The sequence below is a fragment of the Mastacembelus armatus genome, chromosome 11, assembly GCF_900324485.2.
Source record: "Mastacembelus armatus chromosome 11, fMasArm1.2, whole genome shotgun sequence".
In the NCBI taxonomy this organism is placed as follows: domain Eukaryota; kingdom Metazoa; phylum Chordata; class Actinopteri; order Synbranchiformes; family Mastacembelidae; genus Mastacembelus; species Mastacembelus armatus.
Window position 1 is genome coordinate 16,267,674 of NC_046643.1, and position 11,714 is coordinate 16,279,387.

Genomic DNA, 11,714 nt, shown 5'->3' on the forward strand with positions numbered 1-11,714 from the left:
TATTATTTATGAAACTGCATATCACCTGAGCCACTTCTTACCTTCTGTAGCCACTGTGTATAATTCTCCATAATGTGTTCAAGCTGCTGGATCTTCTGGCTGGAAAAGTCTGGCTCAGCTGGTGGAGCGTCCCTCTGGAGAGAGTTGGCGTTGTACTGCGGGCTACCGGCTTTCGCCTCCCTACAAGGGCCTCCTCCGGCTCCTTCTTCCTCAGGTAGGATGAATGTGTAGGTACACTGGCCATGCTGGATCTTATGAAAACGTCTGTTACTGCTTAGTCCACTGCTGCTGCTACTGCTGCTGCCACCTGTGCTACTGGTGCTGCTATCCGTCCCTCTCCTTTGCTCTCCTCCTCCGCAGCTCACAATCACCAGAAGTGCCATCAGCGACAGCAAGTGGTGGCCAAAGTGGTGCCACAGCATCATATCAGCCTGAATAACAGGTTGCGGGTGAACAAGTTCTTTTATCTTTAGCTACTCCCTCTTCGTTTGGCAAGGTCTTTCCTTTAAACCTGGATCAGAAAACGGTGAAGAACACCTTTAGCCTGGAACATGTCCATCCATCCTTACATTGGACCCCCAGCACTGAAAACTACTGCAGACTCACTCAAGGACACTCACAAATGCTGTTTCCAAAGCTTCTTTTAAGTTTTTGCTCTGGCAGGAAAAGTTGCACACATAACTTGCAGACTGACAGCTTGGTTATAAATTTTGATGTTCCTCCTGTACATCAAAGGCAGGCACAGAGTGTGTGCCTGCATTTATCAATCTGTGCATATAAAATAGGTGCCGGGTTGGTGTCGTCAGACCTCCCCTGGTCTCTCTGCCTTCCCTTCCTCCTCTGCTCTCTGGTTTAAGGACTAGGGAGAGTGAGAGAGACGTTTACTTTGTAGAACAGTTCCAAGCTTCCAGCACACTCTGCGCCTGCCCCTTACAGAGCATGCAGAGGAATGTGAGTATGTGCACGGACAAGTGTGTTTGTGTTTTTGTGTGTGGGTGTGTGTGTGTGTGTGTGTGTGTGTGCATGCGTGCGTGTGTGATCCTGGCAGAAAAGGGACCCCAGCACAGAGGATGTGCTTAGACTCTGAGGATCAGTTTACAGCCACTCTGACTGCAAGCTCATGTGGCTGAACTGCCTTCTGAGCTGTGTGTTGAAACAAAATACTGATTTAAAGGTACTTAATGTATATACTCCTGTACAACTACTGTGCTCCATATTTTACAACAACAGGTGCTCTATTACAAATACACACAATGGAAGGTAAATTTCAAGGTGTTTCTAGAGGCTGGTTCTCAAATTCTCTTGTCTCTCCCTTGACAACATAAACCATCATCATGGTAAGTGAACGCTTTATGAACGTTTTTGAATTTAAATCTCTGAACAAAAAGCTAAGATTGAGCAGATGCAGAGAACAAAATTTAGGTTTTAGGATTATAAGTTCAGCAAAATGGTGATGTATTTTTTATTCTAAAGATTTTAAACTCCACTATTGCCAGTAACTAAGAACCAGAATCATATACAGAAATACTTTATAAATCCCCCTCTGGAAATAGTAATGAAAAAGATAATGAAAATATAACATATAGTATAAATGACATTTATAGTTATTTTCAATCACTGAAGAATAGAACCAATTTAAGTATGAGACTTGCTATCTTTCTTTTTTGTCTTCTTAATCCCCATTACATGAACTACATGTATCCCCCATTTTTATTACAGTATACATTACAGTATAATCTGTATCACACACACCCTATGCTGTCATGTTTTTGAGAAAACAAAAGTGAAATCCAAGAATGAGCAGGAGAAGAAGGAATGTCCCTTCATCATCAGGCCAGAAGGAGCAGAGTGAGGACACAAGGTGCTGAAAAGCCCTGGGTCAAAGGTCAAGTCCTTGTTGTGGACAGTCCATTAAAATCTCAGATTCAAGGAGACACTGCTGTCTGAGTTCTGGCTGGACTTTAACATTACTTAAACCAGCACAACATCTAAATATCTGTGAGAGTGCATGCAGTGTTAATGTAGAGGTACATGCTTTTATTTGCGTCTAATGTACATGCATGCATGTATTGTGCACGTACACATACTGTGTATATGTGTATAATTATCCATGTACTTTTTTAAGTTTCTTGATGTCTGTGTTTGATGTGTATGTTTGATAGAGTGTGTGTATTTAGTGATAGCAAGTGGCTATAAAAAGTCGGACCCTCTGTGTGGAAGCAGAAGGCCTGTGTGAACAAACGCACTCAGGATAACATTCCTCTTGAATAATCCAGACTGGCCCATACACAAAGCATGTCCAAATATCTCTTGGAGACCTTGATTTTTACATTGACGTACTTTGCTGGTGCACTAAAATCTGGGCGCCAGTTACTGTATCCAAGGGAAACTTAAGTGGGAGATAATCGTAACCCTTGGGCAACTGTGAGTTTGCAAACTTGAAAATATACATCACTTGAACAGTTACACAAAACTAGAAAAGAAGGCAGGAAGGGATGCGTTTATATCTAGTCTTCTGTGAATTATGAATTAACTTGTTTGCTAAACCTCTTCCCCTGAATAGCAGTTATTTAATCATAATTAGGTACAAAAGGCCTGTAAATCGTTTCTCAGGTTCTCCAAAACCAAAACTGTAAAAGCAAAAGTGTAAAGAATGGATTAAATAATGTGATCATCTGCTCTAATCTCGCTTGTCCAGACAAGTAGTTTCATTTCTGCCAACAAAATCGACAGTGTGATTGGTGTGAAATCAGACAGATTCTTCAAAATAAATTACATGAATTTCAAGTGGTAAATCAGCCACAACACTATCTTAACTACAGCGCTGTACGAGATGCTGAAGAAGGCAGAAAGAGTGAAACTAAGGGTGACAGATTTTAACCAAGGGTCAATGTTGCCCAAGCATTATATGGAAATTTAGAGTTTGATATCAACTAGTGTACATATATTCTTCAGTGAAATACGTTTAAAACCCTATTTTGCAACACCCAAATCAACTTTCTCATATTTTGCTGTATTGCAGCCAGCACTGGCTTGTCTTACTCGAACAAGCAGCAGAACTTGAGAAAACACAAGCTGTTTATATTTATGAGTCGGTAACTGAATGCTGTAATCTCAGAACTAAATTCCTATGGGAATGTGAACTCACTGAAAAAACAAACCTAATTTTCAGAGCTACAAATGTCTAATCATTTGCTAACTCTTGAGGGCCCGTGCTGTTCTGTGTGGACTGTCCCACACACATTCAATGCACACTTTGGTAAAATGCAACAATCATTTTGCTGGTGACAGTCAAACACGGTCAGTTGTGAGAGGCCTCGAGGCAGCTGGACTTCATGGGAATCTGGCTTACATTTTATTTGTGAAAAATTTGGGAGGACACTTTGTATAACTCAACATCAATCTGACTGACACTGCCTGTAAAACTGAGCTTATGACGTGGGAACATAGAAGATCATAGTTTTATATCTTTTTCAGTCCTCCCTGGTTTGACCACTAATACTCTAATCCTCTAAGACTCAATACATTCTGCCTGGAAAGAACTTATTTCACTTTAAAACATACCTGAAATTCAAACATTTCTATTTACTGTTACTAGTACTTACAGCTCTACTTGCTTTTTTAAAACGTGGCTGTATTTTCTTTTTGTCTCTGGACAGAACTCAAAGAAACACACTGTAAGTTAGAAATTCTGTTGTCACTGGGTGTAAAAGATAAGAGCTTCCATTTGACTGGAAAGAAAAACCGTAGCAACCAATTCAGACATGCGTAATTCAGATGTGCTTGAATACACATCTGGCACACTCAGTGTTTGCCAGTTTCTTTCAGCTAGGAAAATTTGAATTTGATTAAATGGTTGTATAACCCAGCCAAAAAAGCGATGCACAGTTTTTTATGCCTTTATGTTTTGTCATTTGTAATGGTTATTAAAGTGTGCACTCACCTTAAGACACAGTGTCAGTGATAATGCTGAACCATTGCCAGCATCCACACCACTGAGTCTACAGGGGAGACATCTGTTTGCAGCTAATGCTGGTCGCTTTCATGTATTATTCTCCTGTTTTGTATTCAAGGTAGATCTGACATATTCTGAGCTCCTTCTGAAAGACCACAGTCCAATCTGCTGGGACCTTGCCGGGATGTTGATCTCACACACAATAGTCTCGTTAGCATTTGGCTGAGTGATGACTTCACTTTTCACGCTTGATGGTTCAAAGGTGAGAGGAATTATAGATTGGTGTGTGCTTTCAGTGGATTTGGCTTTTGTGAAGGACTCGGTGTGAGTGGATGTGCTGAAGTACCTATGTGAGGAGTTAGGAGTTACACTCGTGGCTTACTCTCTGAAGCCAGTAAGTCTATAGAGTAATTTTAGGTCTGCTTACAGAAATCCTTTTGGAAAATAATACTGAGCCTCAACCTCCTATAATTCTACTTGCAAAGACAAACATAAAAGGATTAAGAGGAAAAATAGACATTCAGCTGAGTCTTAAGATAAACAGAGGCCTACCTAACAAGGTGGTTTGCTTTGTTACACCCTCTGGAGAGGGTAGATTTAAATCTTTAATCCTAAATTCCTTAAAACCTATACTCAGTGAAGAAAACAGAATATCTCACTGAACTTTGGTTAATGACTTTGTGCTTTCCTGCCCCACTCACTGCTGATTACCTAGATCAGATGTGTCCAGTCAATCAGTGGCTGGAAGATATCAATTCACTTTGTCCCCCCAACCCTCATCTGAGATGATATCTTCCAGCTTCTGACTGATTGATCTAGGTAATCAGCAGAGTGTAGGGGAGGAGTAGTTGGAAAACAAGCAGGACAATATCTACTGGCACAGAATGTGTTAGTGTCACCATCAAAATGATATTTGGATTTCAATGAAACATCATAACAACTCTGGGATGAACTGCCATAGAATTTGATACAGGGATTAATGAGTCTAATAACTTTAATCTCCAGATTATTCCTCTAGTACCACCGTGAAGTTGACATATGTGGATGGATTGCCATAGTACAGATATTCACATTCCCTTCAGGATGAACTGTAATCATTTCAGTCCAACAGCATCAGGTCAAAGCTTTTATTTGTCCAATATGTTGTTTAATTATTTTCAGATGTACTTGATGTTTAGTGCTAATTACCCTATGCTAGCATGCTAACATGCTAAGCTCGGATATTTAACATAGTAAATCTTACACTTGCTTAACCTCAGTGTGTTAACATTGTGTCTGTTTACATGCTGATGGTGCTTAAATACAACATTGCAGCAGCAGCAGCATGGCTGTATAGGCTTTTGGAATTGTTATCCTCTCTTCATTAAAAAGGTTACTGACAATACAGATTAAAAACCTGCAGTGCTTAAAGACATAAATATGTCTGACTGTCAGTGCTGGCTGAGACTCATTTCTGCAGCAACAGATAATTTGATAGCGATCCTGAACAACCCAATGTGACATGAGCAATGATGTCATCATCATGAGACACTAGAAGAGTGACACTGCATGCCCATTAGAACAAGATGGCTGTCGTTCCTTGTTATCCCCAGGGCTCTCATGTTGGTGATTACCACAGGCATGGCCTCTGTCTCCTGTCAAAGCAGCCATACCTGATCCCTGTTTCACCTCAGTCCCTCCCATCCTCAGCTCAGGAGGCAAAGTTCAGGCCGAGGTAAGTGGAAAAGTAAGAAGACTTCTCTGTCAGCATGACATTTATTTAACCTCTTAACAGAAACAGCGTTTTATCACATACTTTTTTTCTCTCAACAGGAAATAAGAAGTTACAAAACTGAGGGCATCCATGAGCAAGGTAACCTGCCTCCTGAAGGTCCAACAGTTATGGCACCATGGTAGCACTACAAAACGCATAACAACACATCAGCAAACAAAAACAAAAAGATAGATGAGGGATTTGCATCCAATTTGCAAAAGCATTTGCAGTTTAAAACCCATGTTTATTTAGCCTCTGTGCTTCACCAATTTGTCATTGCAGAAAAATCTTTTTCAAGTTCACATTCTTCATATTATGTATGTTGTATGTTACCAGTCCCATCTGATGTGACCTTTTCCAACTTCTCACCCTCATTCTTCCAAAGCATCATCATGACCTGACCACACACTGTGTTTTAGTTTAGTTTTGTCTCTGTTGTGTATAGTGCGATAATTTTCTGCAAATCACTGAGATCAAATTTGTCACAGTCAAGTTTAGATGATGTCACTTGACTATGTTTTTGATTCACAATCATAACACTATCCATGTGAAAACAAATGCACAAAGTATGACCTTTGCTGCTTCAATGCTTGGTTAGAAGAAGGTTTGGCCACAATCTGCTACAGTACTCTGGGTATGCTACTCTGATCCACTAGTGTAGAGAACTGAGCTCACACTGAACAGTGTGTAGATCTTCAGAAAAAACACGAAAACATGCATAAATGTATGCTCATGTATGTATAGGCTCAACAGGTACATATATTACACGTTATGGTTGTTGGGTCAGTGGTAGCTACAATTTGCAGTGTTAATTAAAGCAAGTTGGCCCAAGTCTGGCTATTTTTAAATGTCTGAAACTGGAAAGCAAAGAGGAAATATTTTTAATGCCTTAGGTTTCAGCGGTGAGGCCTGAAATGTTATTCCAATCATAGTTTGTGTGATATCTTTTGTTCTTTATATGCACTCATTTGAACAATACAGTATGCACTCTTTACTGAATGTCAGTACTAAATAATCTGTGGAAATAAGCGTTTTGTATTGAGATTCCCATGCTTTGTATGTTTAAATCATCTCAAGCTCTGTTTCCAGCATCAGTAATTATAATAGCCTCACTCATCACATTCTTCAGCCTTTAGCTAATACTCTTCATCTATGTTCTCCATCCTTTTCTGCCACATCAGATAAAGTGAAGTTTAGTATTCTAGACAACAGCAAGCTGATGTTTGCTGCTGTTGCCATGTTTCCTCAGCATATATGTGTATGGTTACACAATCAGAAACTGGCCATAAACATGCTTCTCTGTCAGCTTTAGCAAAATTTGCAGACTGGTTAATGCAATTATCCCACAGCAGTCTCACCTTGGTGTTTTGCAGCAGTCCCCCAACATTATCAAACAGTGGAACCTGATCTGCTGCTAACTAATTTAACCTGGCTACTTGGACCACTGCTTGACATCAATCATGATGACACTGATGGAGACGCTGTTTGTTGCCTTTAGATAGGCTGCACTGTCCAGTGTCACACATCAGAAGAGACGCCGTAAGCCAAACTATATCTTTTTACTTACTCTGCTAATTCCACTGCTGGCAAGCCTTGTTTGCTCTCTTCATCTTAATGTGCAGCCAGCTTGCTGCCATTTGTCATGTTATATTTTCTTCTGTGGTAATGGGGCCAGTCGCTCCTCCTCACTTGGGAAAGGAGCATGACATCAGCGCATGGTTATTTTCTTTACTTAACCTGCCTGTGGAGTCAACAACATATACTGAGCCAGTTTGTAGGTGAGTGTTGCACTTGAGTGAGCTCATACATGTGAAAGCAATAAATACAGATTCACTGCACTTGGTGTGTTCACTTGCATGTTGTCTGTCATGCTCAATGACTCATATATATAGTCTGAGAAACAGTGTTGAAAATGGTTGTCATACAGAATTTAATCCATGTACTCTCTGTCCTTTTTGTCTATGTCTATGTATCACTTTCCTTTGGAATGATGCAATGAAGTCTACACCACCAGCCTCATCTCAGACAGATCCCCCCGTCAGCTAACTTCTCACATACTGTATGGAGGGCAAGGTGTCCAATAAGAGGTCTTGTAAACAAGGGTGGGGTCGTGCACTTCACTGTCCGCCCCACATGCAACTACTCATCTGTTTGTGAATATTTTGACATATGACTCAACTAACACCAGACAGAGCAGGGTTTTTCCAATTCTGCACAGTGATAATCCTTTAATGGACTAGTTTGCTGAGAACAGAAGAATGTTCACACACTTTGCAGTGTAAGGTAGTGTATAATATGGAAACGTTACAGAAGATGGATCTTTATGATACTGTTTTTGATGCAATATCCATCTTCATCCTGCGTTATCTACAATGAAGCAATAAAAGCCTTACACAGTTTACTTCCAGCAAACGGTGGATAATACTCGTTTGATTTATTGAATTCCAGCAAAATGGGTTAAGGTTTCCCATGTGTTAAATCAATCACCGATTGTATAAAGAATGGTCATGAAGTAACATGAATGATTTGTTATAGCCGGCATGCCGCAGTAAGTACACATGCTATAATTTTTACAGTTTGTTTTACTGTTGTTGTAGGAATCATTAGTAATCATGGCATAAAATAAAAAAAACAGCTTCTTTTTAACCCGTACGGCACCACGATAAAAGCCAAATATTTTGACTATCATGAAAAAAAGTCACGGACAAGAAAACTTTAGCATTTGTCATATTTCACATATTGAACATTTGCTTTGAAGAAAGCAGCCACCAAGCTTGGCTCAAACTGCATCACCACAGAGCAGATATAAATCACTTTCCTTTTTTATGTTTAATATCTCAATATGTATTCTTCCATTTTACATACACTATGTTTTAGTGATACAGTGTTTGTTGATTTTCTTGTATTTTGTTTTTCTTTGTGTTATGAACCGTAAAGTACTTGTACCAGTTTGTATAGAAATCAGCTTTTTACTATATGAGAAAAATGTGTATGTGTATATAGAATATAGACTAATAGTCTAAAAAAAATACTTTTAATTCATATGTATTCCCATCCTCTCACTTTCACGCACCCACACAATGGTCTGTTTTCAATTTGAACCTCTACATCTGGAACACCTGATGACAACACAAAGTGGTGCTCATATTTGATTCTCTGCAGTGCTGACATTAATCAGCTGCATTTTTTTTATGGTACAGCACCAGTGTTAGCAGATGTCAAAGTAGATTTGTCATCAATTAACTTGATTGAATATGTGGTAGCTGTGGTAGTCAGGTTTCTATCTACAAATTTGTTTTCTCTGTTGTGGGAAAATATAAAAAGATTGTTATATTTTTGGTAAAAGCAAAGCATTTTTGTTCATTTACACTAGAAATCTACAATCAGTGTTATGTTTTTAATCTGATTAAAAAAAGCCTTTGGAAAAGGTTTTCAACAAAAGTGAAGCATTTTTGACTAACGCTGCCAGGTGAACTGCTGCACATCGTGCTGTCATCAGCTCAGAATCATTAGATTAGCTTGGGTTACACTACGTTTGATGAATGCAATGCAATATGTTTATATTTTTCTATTAAAAATGTACAATATTTTTGTATTACATATGTGGAAGTCTCCTCACGTTTTTGTTTGTATTGGTTTATATAATGAACAATTGTCACCACACTAAAGCAAAATGGAGCAAAAATGAACTGAGTTCATTTGGGTCTGTTGTCACTGGGAGAACTGCTAGTTTTGACCTTTTTCCTAATTTTCACATCTAGCCCTGTATTTCTGAAGTAATGTGAAGGAATTCAGCTGTTTTGCTTTTGTTTTCTTATTGCCTTTCACCACAGTGATGACCCCTAAATGTAACACAAAGGGTTTTCCCTTTTTCCGACTGTATTGTGACTATCACATGTTCCCTGCAGCTAAACTGAATGAAAAAAATGCTCCACGTTTTCTCTCATGTTTTGCTATTAAAATGGTTTGTAAATGTCAAAATTTCATATATTTTATTGTGATGTCATGAGTCACCAATAGATATCCACAAGCTGATCGGCCTCAAAATGTACATTTGCTGTGCTTTGACATTCACCACTGTAACAGTACATTAAAAAGATACTGGGGTATTACAGCTTTACCCATTTAGTGTGGTTATCTTCTTTTTGCACAAGTATCAGTTGCTGAGCACCCTTTTAAGCTGTGATAGCACTGTGGTGATTTTCTGCTGCCAAGTCTGCTACTGTGCCAAAATGTGATTTACAACTCTCTGAAGATATGTTTCAAGCTTATAAGATCATATTTTTTATGACAACCATATGGAAAACAGCACCCAACAGATATGACCACATCCCTATGCAAACTTAGAAAGTTAAATGTCCATGAGCCAAAGCAATTAATTTTTGATTCTTTGCCACTAGGTTGATGTTACGCAGTGCAACATTTAGAAAGTGCGTGAGAGCATGTGTAATGTCAAAGTGATACGAATAAGTAAATAACCCATATGACCATTGTTGATAGCACCTCTTTCTTTGCCTGACAAGACCCTCTGATAACTGGAGACATTTATAGAATTAAATTAAAAAAGACAGGGAGAGAGAAAAAGAGAACGGAAAGGATATTACCCTAATGTGAAAGGAGAATGCAAGCTGCTTTTCTAGTTTCTGTGAATATGGAAATGTGAGGCATCATGGCATCATTGTCTGGTGACGCTTGCCTCAACCAGTGAAACACAGTGAGGTCAGGGGAGTAAGCGACATGGTGTAACATAAACACTTCACAGAAAGCAGGGATATTAGCTGCCTATTAAAAATCAAATAGCAAATAGCACGTCTAACATGGCTCACAGCAAACTGGCAGTTATTCACCTGGTGATTGGTGGCAGGTGTGTTATGGTGAAGTGTCAGAAACACAGACTGTGCTACAAACCAGATCTTCAATTCTTTCGTCACACTTTATGTGGAAAAACACTTGAATTGTTTCTTGGCTGCTGATCACAAACAAATGTCTCATTAAACTACCATGATTGATGAATTGATTCCGTTAAATCAGGATAATTTGTGCTCACACATTTGATGACTGGACCGTATCGCTTTCAAAAAATGAATTGGAAGCTAGAGAAGTGGTATAAACTGGAGCATGCCACATATATGTTTACCAGAGGTCTGTCACTTCAAATAAAGCCAGAATTGCACCAATGGCTTACATCATGTCTCTTTGTTGTATGGGTCAGGGGGCCAACACTAAACACAATCACTGACTGGCCATCTTGCCTTGCCTCCGGGACACACCAGTCAGGGTCCTTAGCGCTTATTTGAGTATATGTCTATGAACTTGTCACACACTGAAGCCACCATTCCAAGGAAAAATAAATGGAAACTAAATTAGCAAATGGGGAGCAACAGCAACACCACATGGTACGTGACCTCTCTGACCCCGGGGTTTGGCCAACTTGCCGATCTCTCTGGTTCTGTTTGTTGCTTCTAGTGGTCTAACAGTTGACAGAACTGGGGCCTGGAGGTACACACCACTTCCCACTTTTCACAGTTGGGCATACAGCTGTGATGTATTCACTGCTATTGTTACCCTGCAGGAAAAGTACAAGTCAAGTTATAAAAACAGTTGACATTGACAAAGTATCGTAGGGTCACCACTACCAGTGAAGAGCTTCTTAGCCTTTTACATGTCTGCAGTATTTTGTAATTATATTACCTGGAATAATCGCCGATAAAGAAGCAGTTCAACATTTTGGCAAATATGCTTTTCTTTGGAAGAGTTAGATGAAAATACGCACCACCAGCAAAGACTGGAAACAGCTGGAAAAATCTACCTACCAGCACCACTAAAGCTCACTAATTAATATATTTCTATCTCTTGATTTTGTACAAAGGCTGACAAGTAATCATTGGGTGTGATTTAACAGGTTATATACTGGACTATATATGTCACAAATCAGTCTTTCCCTTAAGGGCCACTAGAGGTCCCTAGACTTTTCCCAGTTCCTGATCACCTCTTTCCACTTCCTTC

At 39.3% G+C, this 11,714-nt stretch overlaps 1 protein-coding gene and 1 long non-coding RNA gene across 2 annotated transcripts in view; one reads left to right on the forward strand and one right to left on the reverse strand.

Annotated features, from left to right (window-relative positions):
- Window positions 1-908, reverse strand: part of angpt1 (angiopoietin 1) — a 47,325-nt gene extending 46,417 nt beyond the window's left edge. Inside the window, exon 1 of the mRNA XM_026299594.1 lies at window positions 42-908. Within this exon, the coding sequence (XP_026155379.1) occupies window positions 42-425 (384 nt within the window). The 5' untranslated portion in view covers window positions 426-908. The remainder of the gene's footprint in view (window positions 1-41) is intronic.
- A 4,489-nt stretch (window positions 909-5,397) lies between these two features.
- Window positions 5,398-9,719, forward strand: LOC113126365 (uncharacterized). Its single transcript, XR_003295298.1, has 3 exons — window positions 5,398-5,669; window positions 5,768-5,807; window positions 7,710-9,719. It is a non-coding gene; the product is annotated as an uncharacterized LOC113126365 (long non-coding RNA).
- The last annotated feature ends 1,995 nt before the right edge of the window (window positions 9,720-11,714 follow it).